The sequence below is a fragment of the Rhinatrema bivittatum genome, chromosome 2 (assembly GCF_901001135.1).
Source record: "Rhinatrema bivittatum chromosome 2, aRhiBiv1.1, whole genome shotgun sequence".
Classification (NCBI taxonomy): domain Eukaryota; kingdom Metazoa; phylum Chordata; class Amphibia; order Gymnophiona; family Rhinatrematidae; genus Rhinatrema; species Rhinatrema bivittatum.
This window is the reverse complement of record NC_042616.1, coordinates 299,036,077-299,056,191: the sequence shown is the minus strand read 5'-3', so window position 1 is coordinate 299,056,191 and position 20,115 is coordinate 299,036,077. Positions and strand designations below refer to the sequence as shown.

Sequence of the window (20,115 nt, the reverse complement as noted above, 5' to 3'; positions counted from 1 at the left end):
CGGGCCTGCTTTTGGGCTGTGGCAGAATTGGCTATGCCGTGGCCCTGCAGGCTCCTCTTCCAGCCGTTGCAAGATGGGCTCTGCTGCCGCCCCGCAGGTCTCTCTTCTGGCCGCAGTAGCCCCTCTTCTTTTCTTTGGCCAGGAAGCAGAAAAAAAAAAACACATGATGGGAGCGATCGACCCACTGGGGGAAGCACGATACCCAATAGGCCAATCTGCCCCTGGGTAGAAGTTATGAACATACTGGGAAACATCCATGCAGTAGGGAGAGCTCATTGCGAATGTCTTTGAGCCAGGAGCCCTAGGGTGCAATAGTCTTTCGGTTGGGACTCCTAGGATGCAGGTTCGTGCTCAGCTGAGCCTAACATCTCATTTCCAGAGTGAACTGTGTATATTAATTGTAGGTATCCTGAAAACCAGGCTGGCTGGGTGTAATTTCATGGGCTGAGCTGGAAATCACTCTCTTAATAGTTCATTGGAACCAGTCTCATTAGGTACTCTCTTTAACTCTAGTCTCCTCTGACAGACATGTGCTCATTAAATAGTAGGAAGTTTGCCCTCCCATTTTGTGATTTCTTCTAATTTTGCTGAATGATCTATTCTCTCTTCTTTTGACACAATATCCTCTTGCTGTTGTGGGGGAGAACAGAGTTGCTAGTATTTACCAAAGGCTAAAATATAGTGGAAAAGAGAGGAAACATTTGTGTGGTGTGGTCACCTGTTCAGAATAGAAGGTAAAGCAACATTAGCGACATTCATTTTCTAGCTGTGAAGAAATGGAGTGTCTGGGCAGGCAGATCTATAATATCAAGCCATCTAGGCAACTGTGGTCTTTTATTGTGTTCACAGATCTATTTCGGAGTCATGTCCTCAAGGTCAGTGTTGCTGCTTTTGTTTTGAAACTAGCTTTCTGATTTAAAAACAGATGTGAGCTAATTTTATGTCGGTGAATTGATTGTTGAACTGAACTGTGTGGTTTAGTGTCTTCCTATCATGCTAGTGTTTTGTTTTGTTTTGTTTTTTAATTAAATCATTGTATTGCTTGGATTCATTTGTGTTGATTTTGCATAAGTTTTGCAACCATACTTCTGCCTGGAAGTTCAATAGGGACTTCATTGTGACAATTTTTCTGAGTTGCAGCCACAACACTTAGCACAAAACGCTGTATGTACGGTTCAGGATATGGTGTTCCCTGGAGACAAAGGAGGATCCTATTCACTATTCATCTAAACGAAACCCTTCAGAACCGCACCTTTGGCTGTCTAGAGCCATTTCTCTTGCAGAGATGTGTTTCTGGGAAAGCGCTGTAGAAGCGAGGTCCTTGCTGGCATGGAGGGAAAAGGAAGGAATGGAAAGTACTATCGGAAGGAACCTGTCTATAAGACTGCGGGCGCCAAACCTTTATTTGGCAACAGATGCAGCTCATAACTACTGCCATTAAAGATACAGCTCAGAAAGAGGATAGCACACAAGGCCTGCCTCCCGGTGGACGTGCTAGAGAGGATAACATTAGTGGAATTCAGGAAAACATGGGATAAGCCCAGAGGGACTCGAATTGCAAATAAGTGAGGGGGAAAGCCAGAAATCAGCTGTGGTCAATGACATTGCACCGGGAATCGTATTGGGCACCTTATCTGCCATCATATTCTATGATTCTGTTTCTGCGGGAAGAGAAACTGAGATGAGATGTTACTAGATGAGTGGCCGCCATTCCCTCCACACGAGCGAATGATGGTGGTGAGTACTGCGTCCATTACAGAACTGGGTGATCATGGCCCTACTTCAAACACTGTTGGCAGGTTACTACTGTGGTTTGCCATTACCTTCTGCAGCCCACGGCACCTAGTACTTTCCCTGTGGTCACCTCTCCAGGCTTAGCATCTGAAATCTGAAAAGTTCACGTGCTCCCCAGGCCAAAGATTATGGAGACAAAAAACAGTACAACTTTCTTTTTAGGCAGAGTAGAGGGGTGGATTTAAATGCTGAAAGTCTCAGCTTATCGAGACAGCAAAGAAGAAGATAGGAAAGCAAATAAGGAACAAATGGAAGTTGGCTGGATGGGTGAATGACTAACTTGGAGCTGATGATAACAAGGGAGATATATGAAATTTGAGAAGGGACTGGATGTAGAAGGAGTTAGTGTCATGGACAGAGAGGCCTGCAAGGAGAAACATTTTGAAATAGATGTAGGGCCCTTATAGTCTCCTAATACATTTACCCTATATCCATGCTGTAACTCAATGTTATCATCCTGCTCCATGCTTCTCTTTGATTTGTGCACATGCTGGTATGGACCTACTGGGGGTTTGCCTCTAGCCTTGGGAGGAGAAAGGGACCTTCCTTCAAGGAGTTTGCTTCTATACTGAAGAAAAGTGAGGAGTGTTTCTAAGGGGCTTCCTGTGAAGCTGCAGAAACTTATCTCAGAAAAGTTGATGTTTTACGTGATCTGAACTATTTGCTTCAAGATTAAGACTGTAGTGTCTTAACCTACAGGATGAGTTGATATTTCCTGCAAAAGAAAACTGTATATGAGATCCTTGGGATAGTCCCCAGCTAAATCTAGAAGTCTAGATGATCTGGTAGTGATACTGGGATCAAGACACTGAAGCACGCCTTTTAGACCAGTGAGAATGCTGTTCGTGTCTAGCACACTGGTGGCAAACCTGTGGCAGTTAGATGAGGCAAGGACAGGCAGCAGCTCTAGTGAGGTGAACTGCAAAATACAGCTGGGCTCTGCTTCATGTCATCCATACCTCAGCCTACATCTTAGAGGTGATCGGGGGATGACTGAGGGCCTGTAGGCCAGAGAGGCAGGAACATTCCTGTTTTCTTCGTTAGACAGCGACAGCAACGTGATGCTTTGCATACTGGCTGCACCCTGGCAGTAAGGGATGCCCCCTGGCTGGGGAGCGAGGAGAGTCGGCAGCTTTGTCCTGCAGAGTCTATTTAGAGAGCTGCAGGAAAATAGTGGGACATTTTAACCAGGGCATGAAGGGGTGGGTATGAGCTTTGAGAGAAGGAGGAAACAGTGGGGGATGCCTCTGAACCGCCTTATTCAGGCTGTGGCTGCCTCATGATGCCGAGGTTAGTGGAGCAGCAGACATCCCTTCATTTGTTGTCTGTGCACACTGACATAAATTAGGATTGCCCCCCCCCCCCCCCCACCCGGGGGCATCAGGATTGGTTACACCTGACACAGGTGGTGCGCATCCTGAAGCCCTTCCAGGATGCCACAGTGGCCCTGAGTTCAACAGCCACCTGTTTGAGATCTTCTCTGAATTCCTTGGGATCTTGTTGCCACAATTGCTCCTGCTCCTACATGTTTTGTGCTGCTTTGCTCCTCACGCAGTATCTTGGGGGGGGGGGGGGGGGGGTTCATGCTTTACCTCTCTCTCGCCTTGGGGTGTTGGTTTCACTGTTCATGTTGTTTTGCCTCTATCGTAGGGCTTGGGGGAGGCCGTTGCGGCTGCTGCCTCCCAGCAAGTTTCATAAAAGTTGGATGAAAAACCTCAGTGGCTGAGTTGAAAAATAGGATGCATTGCTTCCTCCAGAGATTTTAATGGAAATAAGAGACAATTTCGGAAAGGACTAAAAACATGGCTGTTCCAGCAAGCCTATGCAGACGAGAAAAACTAACATAGGAGCTTTAGACATTTTTAATGTGTCTTAACTTTTTTTTACTTATATTGCTTTTACTTTTTATCTTTTGGTAATTTTATAATTTTAAAAATCCAGATTTTTTATGTATATTTATAATATAATAATTGTATTTTTCTATTTTTCCCCCCCTATTTTAACTATGATTAATTGTGAACTGCTGAGATGGATTTGTCCGTGCAACGGTATATAAAACTGTTTAAATAAATAAATGAAATAAAGGGCAAAACGAAATAAACGACACAACTTGTGAAATGAAACACTACAAACTGGCAAACAAAACACAGTAACCGCACAAAGCAAAAGTGTTTTCATACAAACCCCTAAAAGTTAGTGTTGTACCCAGTAATCTTTCGCTCAAAACATCTGTCCCCCTTGCTTTGTACTTCTGCTCCCCAGAGGCACAGTCAGAGGGAAGCCATTTGGAGAAGATGCTTTTGATGTTCACTGCTTACTGGATTCTTTAGCACACGATTCTCTGGCGTGCTTTCCTTGTCTATTGACTTTGCCAAAGCATATTTCTGTCCTCAGTCTTTTATCAGGTACTAATGAGGTGGATTGCTTTCCATGTTATTTCTGTTCATTGTATTTTCCTCCTTTTCAGTTCAAAGTAAGCCAGCATGATGTGCCTTACGAATGTCAGCAAGAAAAGCCTATAAATAAATAAAATAAATAAAATACACATTTACAGCCCAGGGACTCTGATGTGTAATGTATAAACTGTACTTTTTGTTTCCTTCCTTAAAACTTTTCCAGTGAACTGCAGATATGCTGTACTCTGATTTCTCTAGGATTTTTCTCTGTTTCTGCTTTTGCTAAAGCACTTTTTTTTGTTCTTTTCCCTTAAAAATATACCCAGTCTCCTTGTTCTTCAACAGTGGCTTCCCGATCACTGTTGCTGAGCAGGGTGCATTGTGAACCTCTTAAAGGTCAGATTTCTGTAGAAATTCCAGAGGTGCTTCTAACTGTGGATGCTCCCTGAAATCTGCAACCTTTGAGCAATTTATGCTGTATGTTCCTGTATCACTGGACACCAGAAATGTTCATAAATCCTCTCATTAATAAAATATTGAAGAACCTTTTAGAAAATCTAGTCATCCCCTCAATCATGATGTATTTCGGAAAATAAGCAACCTTGAGCAGTGGACACCAGTGTTTTAGGTTATCCAAGGCAAATTTAAATTTACCTGAGATTGGTTGTGTGCGTATATGAATTTGTGTATCATGAAACCCTGGTGGGCTTGCTTGGGCCACGCCACGGTGAAATTGGTAACGACCTTTCTTATGGCGACTCTGCAGCAAGAGCATTCGTAAGCTTTATTTGCCTTGCTCCCGATGGGGCAAGGCACGTGTCCATCATTGGAATGAAGAATTGTTCTCCAGAAATGTTGCCGTTTTGACCCTGCCCAGTTCTGCTGTCAGTGGTTGGTGAACAGAATTCTCAGGATAAAAGAGGCCTCTTCTTGTCTTCCACAGAAAGAGCGGGACCTGGAATTAGCTGCACGTATTGGTCAGTCATTGCTAAAGAAGAATAAAACTCTAACGGAGAGAAACGAGTACCTGGAGGAACAAGTAGAGCATATCAGGGAAGAGGTAAGGTGTCTCTCCTTTAGTCTCCTGTCTTTTCACTGTCAACCTTCCACAAGTGCTACTAGTGTAAAAAAAAAAAAAAAAATTGTAGCTACGGCATTTACCAGTGAAAGCATAAGAAAGAAGTACCGTATTTTTCGCTCCATAAGACGCACCTAGGATTCAGAGGGGATAAATTAAACAAAAAATAAAATGTGTGCTAAACAGGCTCTGTCCCCGGGCGTCTGTGCGTTTATGGAACAAATTAGGGGAGTGCATAACATTTTTGTTTCTCCCCATTTTGTTTTTGGGTCTGGGGAGGGCCATTTAGGTCCACTCCCCAGATCAGAAAACTTTTATTTTTCTCTGGGAACCCCCCCCCCCAAAAAAACAAACAAACCCCAAAACATCCCAACCCTTTAAATTAACAGTATGTAACTGTAGCCCCTGTGACATAGTTGGGGCAAAGGGCCATCGGCGCCATTTTGATTACTGGCAGCTGACGGCTCAAGTCCAGGAGATCGCTCCCAGACCGCTCCCCCGCTGGACCACCAGGGACTTTTGGCAGGTCTTGGGGGGGGTCAGGAGGGTGGGGGGTTGTATTTAATTTGGCAGCTCTTGGGGGGGGGGTCAGGAGGGTGGGGGTTGTATTTAATTAATTTGGCAGGTCTTGGGGGAGTCAGGAGGGTGGGGGGGTTTTGTTAGAGTTTTAGTTTTTCTTTATATTCTCTCCCTAAGACGCACATACATTTTCTTTTGGGGGGAAAAAAGTGTGTCTTATGGAGCGAAAAATACGGTAAGTACCTCCTTTTTGTTAGTTTAGATTTTAATTTTAATACGGAGGAAATGATAGAGCCTAAAGGTTTTGAAAGTTCCCCCTCCTCTGTTTATCCTAACTTTGAGTCCCAGTGCTGTGCTGAGCTTCCAGACAACCTGACACAGGCCTCACACTGATCCAAAAAAAAAAGACCAACAAAACTGAAACTAGACCCTGTGAATGTGATTAAACTAGTGTGATTTAGCCTCTTTTAACAAACCTCCGATGCCGTTTAAGATTAAAAGTGCAAAGTAATGACATGGAAATTATTTTTAGCTGTCTGCATTTATTAGTTGACGTAGATCAGCTGATGATGAGGGAAGTCAAAAATAATGTCCAAATGTAGGTTTGGTGTCTTGTCGCAGCTCACCAGTGAATAAAAATATATTTTAAGGTCCTTTTTTTAGGTCTCCAAATTATTGCTTCGCTGCCCCCCTACCACCACTGAAGGAATTTTCTAATCTATTGATGTGCATAAAACACGTCTCCTTATAAAAATGCGTGGGGTTTGGGTGCATAAAAGTGTGATCATAACTCAATGTTATGGATGCTTTTATGTAGAGAATATATAAGCGTTCCTATGTGGAGAATATATAGGCGTTCCGGGAGGACGGAGTGGAGATTTACTCACTTGCTTATGATTTTACAAAGTATGCACGTAGATTAACCCGATGCGTGCTGCAAAAAGCAGGTGTAACTTTGTGTAGGTTACTTAATACATATTATAATCGGATACTTTTCTAAGCCGAATTATGCGCATAAGTTCACTTTCAGAATAGGAGTGACTTGTGCATTTTTGCAGTGGGCAAGTTTTGCGTGTTATAAAATGACCCTCGTTCTTCTTTCTTCTCCACATCCTCATCATCACCTGCCCTCCCAAACTTTCATGCTGTTACTCTCAAATTTTGTGACTTTCCCTATTCTTTGCCTCTGAGACCTGTCTCGCGGTCTCCCCTACCCGTTCTGACACCTTAGTTCCCCCTCCTCACACTCTCTTCATTTTCATCGTGCTTCTGTTTTTACTCCCTTGTTTTTTGTCTTTCTCCTGCCCAGTCCTGTCCCCCTCAGGTCCTGATATCTTTTTTTCCCCTCCCTGTCTCCCCTTGTTGTTTACCTCTCCTTGAGCCTGTCCTTTATTGCCCTCTCATCAGACTCTGAGGCCTCTCTTCCTCTTTATCTCCTCAGGGCTGTCATCCCCTCTTCGTTCTCTCAGGCCTCTTCCCTTCTCAGCACCCTGACAGCCCTTTTCCCTTTGCATTCCTCCGTCCTGACTTCCATTGCTGCCAGAGATGTGAGCTTTCTTGAAAAATTTGAATTGGAAAATTTTCCCATGCAAAATTCTCATTTGAATAAAATTTGCATGAAAACCTTGCCATGCAGTTTTCCCTGATGTCCTATATAGGTTTCTGATTTGATTTGGCTTGTTGATTGGTCTATAGAATTAGTATAAAAAAATTACCCTCCATGTTACGTTCCCATGCTGTATCTTTGTATTTCAAGTAGCCAGATAGTTGAACTGAAATATTTGATTGGGGAAAAAAATCAATAGACACTTGGAGGGAAATTGTGAAAGCTGTTTCCAGATACATGGGTCAAAAAAACACACATACATAGGCAGGTATTTTTATCTGCTTAGCAGAGAGGTGTTTCTGAGGTGGGCATAGGGAGTGTTTCCAAGTTTCACACACATTTTTAACTTTAAAAAGTATGCGTTTAAATTTCATCGGGAAAACTCCCCATACATATTAGCAAGTTTAAACGCATGTGGGCAGTTTTGCCAAGATAATTTTCAAAGTGAAAATATGCGCGGACTTTCTCTTTGAATATTAGTGTGAAGTCTGTAGGTAAAAAAATGCCCACACTCATAATCCCCTTAAATGTTATACTGAAACAAATTCAAAATTTGAAATCGCCAAACTTGCCTCATGTTGCATTGGCGTCCAGTTATTGTTACTAATGAATTGTATGAAACACTGAATTTTTAAAAACTGAATATTTCCTACATAAAATTAAAGCACAAAAACATTTTCTGTTCTGTAGTGCAGCGGCCTTTCCATCCCACATCTCTGATAGTTGCCTTCTCTCTCCCTTCTCCAGCTGTGTGACTTGTGTTTCCACTCTCTGTCAAGGGATTGCATTCCTCCACTTTTCACGAATCTGTTGGGCAGGATCTACCCTCATCCTGCCAGCAGTATTGGAAGGCTAGAGTCAGTGTAGCCGCATGGCTTAGTTTGGGGAAGCAGATTGTGAGCTCTGCAAAGGTATAGCTTATTTGTCCAAGCGTGGCTGATGAAACTCAAGGGAAAGCTGGAATGGCTCCCACTGCTAAGCTGTGGGAGGCTTAAATGATTCACTGTGGTGTTGCTATAGATTTTCAGTTCAGTGCCATCTTATTTATCTACCAAGGAAGGATACATTTCAAGCAAATGTATGTGGCTACATATACAGGCATAAATGGTTGCAAACAGATATACGAAAGTATTTTATTAGTAACATAGTAATGATGGCAGAAAAAGACCAAAATGGTCCATCTAGTCTGTCTAGCAAGCTTCCCAAGGTAGTAACTGCTGCTCCGTGCAGGTTACCTCCAAGCTTTATTTATTCCCATCCTCTAGCCTTTAGCCTATGCCTGTTATATAAAATACACATATATCTACCCCACAACATATATGCATATGTAGGCTTATGCACAAATACATGCAATGCGTTGAAACCACTGTTTAAGTGCATTGAATGTGCACACTTTACCCAACTATTTTAAAAATATATGCACGTATATTTTATGAGCAAAAGCAAAGTAGGACTTACTCAGTTTACCAGTTAGTCCACCAGTTTGCCCAGTCCTTCTCAGTTCATCAAGACCCTCCTGTTTCTTCAGCCTGAATTTCCCCCTCCAGTCCACCCAGACCTCCAACCTTGTCAGTGCTACACAATAAATACATTTAATATCACTTATGCCAGATAATTATCAGGTGTAAAAATACACAAGTAGGTTGGCAAATGTACGCGCATAAGTAGTCATTTAAAATAGCAGCTTACATGCATAAGTGTTGGCTCCGCCCTGGAATGCCTCTAGATTGCTGTGCGCACGAAAGTGAAAATATGCGGATATGTTTGACTTTTATTTAAAAAAAAGAAAAAAAAGGAATATGCGAGTAGAGGGTACATGTGTATATATGATGATTTGTACATGTAAAGTTTTGAAAATTCACCCATAGTGCTTAGTTCCGTTCACATTAATAGAGTATAGATGGTCATATGGATAGAGTATCCATATGACCATCTACACCCATAGAAGATGAATCTCGACACCTTTGAAGTTACTTTGTGTCCTGTTCAGCAGCAACAATGTTGACAGAATGCCTGTCTGTTGGTTGAATCTTAAATTGGAATTTGTAAAAGCTCTCAAAATTGTAAACTATGTATATATATATATATATATATAAAAAGTGCTGTGCCTCTCATGGACTAGGAAATTTTTCCAAATCGAAAATGGATTTCTGAACACCACAAGCACAAAGAAATCCTGCATTTTTTTTTTCAAGCTGATCGTTTTGCTGATTCCCTCCCTCCCCACCACACACATGTTGCCTCTCTTAAAAATCACCTGATCAAGTTTTCAGAAACGCGGCGCGTTGTCAGAGAATAAGGCCTAAGTTGAGTGCCACTATAACCTTAACTAGATTGGTGCTGCCCGTAATAGTTTGATTTTTGTTGAAACACGGAGTGTGCATCTGTGAAACTTGTGAAACATTCCTGTCCCCTGGATTTAAAGCTCCTTTCCCAATGGTTGCTGTAGTCATTCTATACTTGGCTTATCCTCAGCACGATAGTGTAGTTTTCTGACGGTAACTAACACACAAACTGCTATACTCATCTCTCTGCATGCTGAGTGGGCTTCCCCCTCTGCTTTTGGGCGTTTCCCCTTCTTGCTCTATTCCTTTGGAATAAGCTATCCCCTGAGATCCAGGACACCCTGATGCTGTCTCCCTACCAAATCCAAACTGAAAAACCTTCTACTTTGACCTTATTTTTCCCACGATTCCCATGTTCTCCATTATCATATTATTCAGTTACTATTTTGTGTTGGGTATTTTTTGGTTATTGTCATCTGTCTTCTACAGATTGTTGTGATAAGCAGGGTGTGGTGTTCGTTCTCATTTGCACAGGTGTCCCAATTACGCCATGAGCTGTCTATGAAGGATGAGCTGCTCCAGTTCTACACCAGTGCCGCCGAAGAAAGCGAACCAGAATCCATCTGCTCAACACCGTAAGGCAGCAAAACCAGTTGACTTTTTTTTTTTTGCTCAGTGCCTCTTCCTCCACATCACCACCACCTTTTGCCTCTCCCCAGTACACCGACCTCTATCCCACCAGGGGTAGGCCCAAATGGGGGATTGTTTACACACAGTTACCGATCCCAGTGGAGCTGGTTAAATGAACTGCATGCAGGGGGGAAGTATTACTTCCTGGAACAGCAGGCAGAGGGGCTTTCTTGAGAGTTTCTGCTTGCCAAGTCTGGGGATATAGGAGCCAGCCTGATTATTTTTATTTATTCAAATATTTGTAGGCTGCACTATCCCTCCTTCTAGGCAGCTAACATCAAAACAGGCATAATATCAAAGCCCCAGTGACTGTTATACTATACTGTTATACTAGATTTTAAAAGAAGCGCGTGCGGCCTACATGTGCGCGCGCTACCCGGCACGTGCACATGTACGCCCAATTTTATAACTTGCGCGCACCAGTTATAAAATCAAGGGTCAGCGCACGCAAGGGGGTGCACAATTGTGCACCTTGCGCAGGCCGAGCCATGCTGCCTTCCCCCGATCCCTTCCCCCAGCCTGACCTTCCCACCCCTTCCCCTAACCTTCTCCCCCCCAGCCCTACTCTAACCCCCCCTCCCAAAAAAATTATTATCTTACCTTTTGTACCTGCCTCCAGGCAGGTGCAAGTTGCATGCACCAGCAGCTTTGCAGGCACGCGATCCTCCAACAGAGCGGCAATGGCCCCGCAGTAAAATATACTGCTGATCTAAAAGGCTGCAGACTCCAGATTTCAGGAATAGAAACATACTAGCCCCTGTGTCTCATCCCACTCCCCTTTGTCCCCTCCCAAGTCCAGAAAAAGATCCAGATTGTTGAAAATCTAAAGCCCAAAGGCTTCAGTGCTAGGATGTGCATTCGTTTGCGACAAAATAGGAAAAAGACAACATTTCCTATTTCGTCGCTCTTCGGGGGGGGGGGACTGTAAGAAAACCCACAAAATTTCATGTAGTTTTCTTATCGTTTTGGGGGGGGGGGGGCTGACGCCGTGTCAGAGGTATAAATTACAACAAATTGGCCCAAAAACACACAGTGTACTCCAGAAACCTTAAAGTACAAGTACGAAATATCAAAAACGGTTTCACTGGTCAATATTTTTATCATTACAATTCGCCACAAAAATGTTAATTTAATGCAATTAATTTTGTAGGACCAATACGCAAAGAGTCTGTATATCAATCAGACCTACCATGGAAAGGTTGCATTACTTTATTATGTATCTCAAATGTTTTTAGTATTTTTTCTTAAAATTATTCCATACTGCCACGGGAACTTCAATACAAATAGTCTAATCGACCTATTCCGTGGCCAAATACTCCAGACGTCGAAACACAGTAATTTTTAATCCATTAGAAAAGACAAAGTCCAGGTACTTAGCTCATGATAAAGTCCCATTTGAGATACATAATAAAGTAATGTGACCTTTCCAGGGTGGGTCTGATTGATATACAGACTCTTTGAGTATTGGTCCTACAAAATTAATTGCATTAAATTAACATTTTTGTGGCGAATTGTAATGATAAAAAGATTGACCAGTGAAACCGTTTTTGATATTTCGTAGAGGTATAAATTAGGCAGACTATGTGGGTCTTCGCTTCCTTATCTTCAGTCACATTCTGTGAATGTTTCGTTTTACCAGGCTGAAAAGGAATGAGTCCAGCTCCTCCGTGCAAAACTACTTTCACTTTGATTCTCTCCAGAAGAAGCTAAAGGACCTTGAAGATGAGAATATTGTGCTTCGATCAGAGGTAGAATGCTCATTAGTGTGTGTGTGTGTATATATATATATATATATATATATATTGTTGTTTACTTCTAGTTATAATTAAAACATTCAACCCTCCTTAAGCACAGAAAACAAATGTCCTAACAATAAGGAATGCACTGAGCCATATAATAGCCATATCAAGTCAAGGGAATAGTGCCTGCTTTGTCATTGGCAAGACCTTGTCTGGAGTATTGTGTCCAGTCACAAGGGCAGAGGCAAAGGCTACCAAAATGGGGCAGAGTCTGCACCAAAGGTTTTGAGCTAATACTTCAAGACCTATATATCTGTGCTAGATGTCAGGCCAGGAGAGATATGACAGAGACATTCTTGTACCTCAAAGGTATAAATAATGCTCAAGAAGCAAAACCCTTTTCAGTAGAAAGGAAGTTCTAGAATAGGAGGTCATGATATGAGACTCACAGAGGGGGTAGGACCCAGGAGTAACATTAGGAAATGTTTCTTTTCAGAAAGGGCGGTGGATGCATAGAAGCCGCCCAGTGGAGGTGGAAGTGCTGGAAGCAAAAATAGTAATATAATTTAAGAAAGCAGAAAGAAAGCACAGATGATTCTTAGTTCAAAGAAATTAAGGGAAAAGTAGAGATTCAGTGGGGTCAGGAAGACAAGATGGGCCTTAACGTCCTTATTTGCAGTCATCTTAGCGTCTGTATTGGGCCATGCTGCATATCATGGAGGTTCTCCTCATGCCTGCGTTGATTATTTCACTGTGTAGTTTCCAGTTAATAGCTGGTAATTAATTTAATAATCAGGAGTAGCCAACCATTGTGGGCACAAAGCTGCCCCCAAGGCTCATTTGTGGTATGTAATGCTGCACTGATGCCAAGTTTGTGTATTAGGGAGGTTTATTATTTCCCAATCATTAAAGTTAGCCTGGATGCAGACTTCCAGGACTGAATTTCCTGGGTATGTAGCAATGAGATGAATCATTTATTTTGTATTTTCAGAGGTATGGATACACAGGCAGATTTTAAATCTGCCACACACGTAGAAATTGCCACTTACGCACTGCGCACATTTAAAAAAGGGCCTGGCCATGTGCATAAGTGGCAATATGTGCATAAGTGCCAGGTCCTGACAAATGAGAGGGCCGGAGGGCGGGGATGGGCTGTCCAGGGGGCTGTCTAGGGGGCTGGACAGCGCTATTCATCACTGTCCCAGAGCCTCGCATGCAGGCCATCTGCCAGCGCACACAAGTTACTTCAGGTCGGGCCCTGAAGTAACTCGAAGAAAAAAAAGATAGAAAAAAAAGGGGGGGGGGTTATTTATTTTTTGTTTTTATAAACCGACGCTCCTGTATAATATACACATCGCACCGGTGTACAATGAAACAAAACTGTCGCCTCGGGGGCTTACATTTAACAAATAACATTATAAAAATAACATGGATATTAACATTTAGCCTTTAAAATAATTAAACAGATAAACAGAGAGGAGAATGACAGAAATTAAAGGAACATAATGAACTTAGGGGAGAGTCTTCAGGAACTTATGGACGACATGGGGTTTAGAGGGAGGGTAGGGGGTAGGAAAGTTCCCTCCCAGTCTGCTCCTAAATTGGAGCGGACTAAGATGGAACTGGAGAGCCCCAATCTCGTTGCTACGCAAATTTGCAAAATTTTACCTCCCCTTGTGTGCGCCGCCCACATATTTTCTAACACACGAGCACCGGTGCGCACATGTTATAAAATCAGCACGTCCATGTGCGTGCGCCGGGAAGCGCACACGCGTGCACCTTTTAAAATCTGCCCTACAGAGTAATACGAAGCAGTGCAAACCTCTTCTATCAGGTGACATGGTAGAAGCTATTCTTTTTTTTAATATTTTATTTTTATATATAATTTACAATTCACATGAAGACAGTAACATTTGCAGAGGAAATCCATCCAGCATGTATTAATAAACTCCAGGAAAAATCATACAGGAAAAGAAAATGTCCAGAAACATACATGATCCAAAGTTCACAATAGAGAAGGGGAGGGTGGGAGCAATAGGTGATCAAAGAAGAGAAAAATATAAGAATAATTATCTAGCCAGCAAAACCTATTTAATTGAGCAGCAGATTGATAACTTCCCTCCTAAGAAAAGGGAGTCTCAATGATTTTTTATTTGTTCCTCAGAAGGTAGAAGCTATTCTGAAGAACAAAATTACTGGCCTTCTGGATATAAACAGAATAATGGGGCAACATAATTTAGCAAAGGGGGGGGAAGTCTTGTCATTCAAATCTGTAGGATTTTTTTGAAGAAGTTAATAAATATGTGGACACAAGTGGTTCAGTCAATATAGCATATCTGCATTTTCAAAAGGGTTTTGACAAAGTCCCTCATGAGAGGCCCATCAGGAAATTAAAGAGTCAAGGGGTGGGAGGCAAATGTCCCATTGTGAATTGGTAACTGGTTAAAAGAGAAAACAGAATAGAACTGAATGATCATTTCTTTCAAGGGAGAAAGGTAAATAGTGGAGTACCCCAGGAATCTGCACTGGGACCCATGCTTTTTAATATATTTATAAATTATCTGGAAAAGGAAGTGATGAATGGGGTTATCAAATTTGCAGATTATACAAAATTATTCAAAGTAGTTAAATCACAAGCCTATTGTTAGGAATTGCAGGAGGGCTTTGCAAGACTGGGAGATTGGGCGTCTAAATGGCAGACAAAATTTAATGTGGACAAGTGTAAAGTGGCGCATATAAGAAAGAATAATAAAAAACTATAGTTACATGATGCTGGATTCCGTGTTAGTATCACCACCCAGGAAAAGGGTCTGGGAGTCACGACAATGCTTTGTAATCCTCATCTCAGTGTGCATTAGCAGTCAAGAAACCAAATAGAATGTTATATATTATAAGGAAAGGAATGCACCACACCTTCAATATTGTGTTCATTTCTGTCTCAAAAAAGATATAGCAGAACTTGAAAAGGTGCTGAGAAGGGTGACCAAAATGATAAAAAGGATGGAACGGTTCCTCTAAGACAGGGATTCCCAAACCTGTCCTGGGGCCCCCACAGCTAGTTGGGTTTTCAGGATATCCACAATGAATATGCATGAGATACATTTGCATACCATGGAGACTCAGTATATGCAAATGTATCGCATGCATATTCATTGTGGATAGCCCTTTCCAATAGTTCTAGGACTCAGGGAATACTTCTTTAAACTAATGGGTAGTGTTTTCAAAACACATTAGAGAAAGTATTTTTTTCACTCACCGTACTATTAAACTGTGGAATTTATAGCCAGAAAATGTGGTAGAAGCAGTTAGCATAGCTGGGTTTAAAAAAAGATTTGGACAAGCTCCTAGAGGAAAAGTCCATAGGCCATGTAGATATGGGGAAGCCACTGCTTATCCCAGTTATGAGCAAAAAGGATTGGATCTATTATTTTGGATCCTACTGGGTACATATGATGTGCATTGACCACTGTCAGAGACAGGATGGACCTTTGGTGTGACCCAGAATGGCATTTCTTACGTATCTAGAGAGAATTTTAAAATCCATGTCTATCAATACGTTTTTCTGTGAGTTATATACCAAAAGTATATTGCAGTACGTTGCAGTCCAGTGTGGTGGTTGCAGATTAGTAAATATGTTAGATCTTCAGGCCACAATTTTCAGCTTGAATACAGATACATTGACTAGCCTCTTATCCATACCACTGTCTTATGGCGACACCTAGTGGTCATAGAGAGATTATGTCCTTGTAACATAGTTCCATTGATAATAAGTTTTTATTCACTGCTGCTTTTGGGGTCTAAATCTAGCCTTACCATTAGAAGTACATGCACATGCTTACTGGCTTATATGAAAGCAGACAGGCTAACATCATTCTGGCCCCTTCAACAGGCATGCCATCTACAGACAGAAACCATCACGTATGAAGAGAAGGAACAACAGCTTGTAAACGACTGTGTGAAGGAGCTAAGTATGTTCTTCTCGGGGGGGGGGGGGGGGGGAGTTCAGTTGCATCTGCAGTTTTGACATTGTTTTCTTCCTCTCTCCTTCTTGTATTTCCCTCATAGCAATTGTTATCTGAAGTGAACTGGTACAGAAAACACAATCCAGTACATACCAAAGCACTTTTTTGGCCCATTTTATCCGTGCTTTCCGATTTGGAGATGATGAGAGCACTCTCACCACTTCCTGGTAGTTTAGAAAGAATGTGCGGCGTGATTCTGTATTGGTTTGGTTCTCTGTTTCAGTTCCAGTCTTTTCAGACTGGATGAGGCTGAGAAACAAGGGAATATGCTACTGGAGGTGTCTACTGGTCAGTAGATGGTTTTAGAAGAGTGTCCAGGTAAAATAAATTGAAGAAAGAGAAGAAAATTAGAATGTCATGTTGGAGGTGGCATAGTAAAGGTAGAGAAGGTTGCATGGCACTGGCCATGCTAGTTTGTATTTGTATGAAGTGTTCTCACAGGACAAGCAGGATGGTTGTCCTCACAAATGGGTGACATTGAGGATGGAGCCCAACCACGGAAAACTTCTGTCAAAGTTTCAGGAACTTTGACTGGCCCCTACTGGGCATGCCCAGCACGGCACTAACCCTGCAGCCAGCAGGGGTCTCCCTTCAGTCTTCTTTTTTCCGCGCAGCAGTAGCCACGCGGTAGAAGAGCTCTTAACCACGTTCCTGACAGGAATTTCAAAAAACTTAATTTTGAAGAAAATTTGCCCCACAGGGGTCTCCCTTCGACAAATTTTCGGTCCGCGGAACTTCGGTAAGTTTTTGCCGTCGTTTGGTCGACTTCCGTCGAGTTTGGCCCTTGAGGCCCGTTGGCACTCGACAGTCCCGCGGCTAAATTTTTGGCCTTTTGCCATGGCGTCGGGGTTCCGTCGGTGTCCGGACTGTACCCGAACTATGTCAATCACAGACCCTCATAGAGTCTGTGTTTTGTGTTTAGGGAGCGAGCATGATGTTCTGACTTACACCAAATGTGCCCTAATGACACCAAAGGATCGCAAGGCCAGAATGGAGAAGATGGGGCTCCTCTTCCAAGCTCGTACCCCAACGCCATCGATTGCATCGACGTCATCGGAACCGGCACCGAGGTCTCATCATCATCGACAACCCTTCGGTGACCATCCGCCATCGATGACTTCGCAGCCATCGACTCCCGTTCCTTCCCCTGGTGCTCGAGGGGATCGGAAAGAAAAACATCGCCATCGACTTCATAAGTCTCGGCCCGTCGAGGAATCGACGTCATCGACCTCAGCACCGACCGAGCCACCGCCAAAAAAGTCTCGATCAGAAGTGGCACCGTCCACTACTGTTTCGCAGGCACCGAGGCAACCCTCACCCCCTCAGGGTTTGGGAGCTGTGATCCCACCGGTGACGGTGGTCCCTCCGGCTCAGCCTCAGCCTCCCTCTCCCGTCGAGCCGGGTCTTGTTACCCCTGGTCTCCGGGCAGAACTGGATCGGCTGGTCCAGGAAGCCATCGACAAGGCGATGCTACGGTTCCAGACTCCTCCGGCACCGAGAGTGGAACCGGTCACCGAGCCGATTGCAGCAGCACTGGCACCGCTGCTACACCACATGGAGGCGCTTATGACACCCCTTCCACCGGTGATACCTCAGTCACCAACACCGGTAAGACCGCTGTCACCGACAGGTCTTTCCTCAAGCGGAGAAACACCGTATCGAATTCCCCCTTTGGGAATTGTTCAATCGATGCCAGGTCGTCCCTCGCCACCAATTTCTTCTTCGGGGGCGATACGCACCTCTGCTCCACCGAGGTTTCCGATGCCGACACCGATTCCATCGAGACCGACACCGGCTCCCTCGATGCCTACACCGGCACCGATACCGGCACCGATTCCTTCGAGGATTTTCTCGATGCCCCCGGTGATTCCACTCGATATTTCGGAACCTCAGCCTGGGCCTTCAGGTGTTCAGCCCCCTCGAGGTCCTGCGGGTCATCATCCAGATCCCTATGATACTTGGGGTGATGATACCTCTACTGACACCGATGATTTGCCTTCACCTCCCTCTCCTGCGGAGAGTAGAAAGCGTTCTCCCCCTGAGGACCTCTCTTTCATAAATTTTGTGAAGGAAATGTCAGAGTTGGTCCCATTCCAACTTCAATCTGAACAGGATGACAGGCACCAGATGATGGAATTACTCCAATTTTTGGATGCCCCAAAAGTCATCACTTCTATTCCCATTCACCAGGTTTTTCTAGACCTTCTTAAAAAGAATTGGGAATCTCCCGGATCTGTTTCCCCGGTCAACAAAAAAGCTGACTCTACATATCTTGTACAGTCAGCACCTGGGTTTCAAAAACCTCAGTTAGACCATCATTCAGTAGTCGTAGAATCAGCTCAAAAGAAAGCTAAGCGGCTAAAGCCACACTCTTCCATTCCTCCTACTAAGGAAAACAAATTCCTAGATAGTATAGGTAGGAAGGTATATCATGGAGCTATGCTGATTTCCAGAATAGCTTCTTATCAACTTTATATGACTCAATATAATAGGGTCATTCTGAAACAGATGCAGGAATATACTGATGCCTTGCCTGAGCAGTTCCAGCCACAACTTCAATCCCTTCTAAATAAAGGGTTTGAAGCTGGGAAGCATGACATTCGAACAGCCTATGACATCTTTGATGCTTCCACTAGAATTTCTGCTACGGCCATCTCTGCCAGACGTTGGGCTTGGCTTAAATCATCTGACCTTCGTCCAGAAGTTCAGGACAGGCTGTCTGATTTACCCTGCCTAGGGGATAATTTGTTTGGTGAGCAAATTCAACAAATTGTTGCTGAATTGAAGGATCATCATGAGACACTAAAACAGCTCTCATCCATTCCTCCTGACTTGCCTTCCAAACAGCCGTTTAGGAAAGACTCCAAAAAGTCCTTCTTTAGGCCACAAAAGTATTATCCCCCATCAACAAAACCTAGGCCTGCACGGTCTTACCATAAGACTCAGCCTCGCCAGGCCCGTAAACAAAAACCTGCAGCAGCTCCACAACCGGGCCCTGCGGCGGGTTTTTGACTTTCACTTAGAGAGCAGTTGCCAAACCCCTCTTCCAGCCATACCAGTAGGAGGGCGGCTGTGCCACTTCCTAGAAAAGTGGCATCAAATCATCACAGATCAATGGGTGATAGCAATCATTGCACAGGGTTACCATCTCAACTTCCTATCCCTTCCTGCCAACTCCCCACCTTTGCAGGCGTGGAGACTTACCGATCACTCTGTTCTTTTAGAGCAGGAAATTTCTCTTCTCCTACAGCCAAACGCTATAGAACCTGTTCCTCCCTTACAGCAAGGTCTCTGGTTCTATTCCAGGTACTTCCTGATACCAAAAAAGTCAGGGGGACTTCGTCCAATCCTGGACCTACGGGCCCTGAACAAGTACCTTTCCAAGGAGAAGTTCAAGATGGTAACCCTGGGCTCATTGCTCCCTCTGCTGCAAAGAGGGGATTGGCTATGCTCTCTAGACCTGAAAGACACATATACCCACATTGCGATCACAGAATCTCATCGCAAATACCTGCGTTTTCTAGTAGGCCGAAACCACTACCAATACCGTGTACTACCTTTCGGCCTGGCGTCCGCACCACGAGTCTTTACCAAATGCCTTGTGGTGGTAGCAGCATTCCTCAGGAAGGAAGGTGTCCACGTCTACCCCTACCTGGACAATTGGTTAATCAGGGCCCCAACCCAGCAAATAGTTCGGTCTTCCCTGACTCTAACAATTCAAACTCTGCTTTCTCTAGGGTTTCTTGTCAATTACGAGAAATCCTACTTAGTCCCATCTCAGACCTTATCCTTCATTGGGGCAGACTTGGACACCTTACAGGCAAAAGCCTTCCTTCCTCATCAACGGGCAAAGACTCTAGTGTCCCTAGCTCGCCAACTGCAGTCTCAACAAACGTCAACAGCTCGCCAATTCCTAGTTCTACTGGAACACATGGCCTCCTCGGTTCATGTGACTCCCATGGCCCGCCTGGCCATGAGAGTCATGC

At 43.7% G+C, this 20,115-nt stretch overlaps 1 protein-coding gene across 7 annotated transcripts in view; it reads left to right on the top strand.

Annotated features, from left to right (window-relative positions):
- Positions 1–20,115, top strand: part of TRAK1 (trafficking kinesin protein 1) — a 250,356-nt gene that overhangs the window by 145,596 nt on the left and 84,645 nt on the right. For 6 of the 7 annotated variants that reach the window (XM_029589678.1, XM_029589676.1, XM_029589674.1 and 3 more), the window contains 4 exons: positions 5,134–5,250; positions 10,213–10,313; positions 12,008–12,116; positions 15,997–16,075. In XM_029589678.1, the coding sequence (XP_029445538.1) occupies positions 5,134–5,250; positions 10,213–10,313; positions 12,008–12,116; positions 15,997–16,075 (406 nt within the window). Of the gene's footprint in view, positions 1–4,080; positions 4,200–5,133; positions 5,251–10,212; positions 10,314–12,007; positions 12,117–15,996; positions 16,076–20,115 lie in introns of those variants that run through there. The other variant, XM_029589679.1, reaches the window with a different exon arrangement.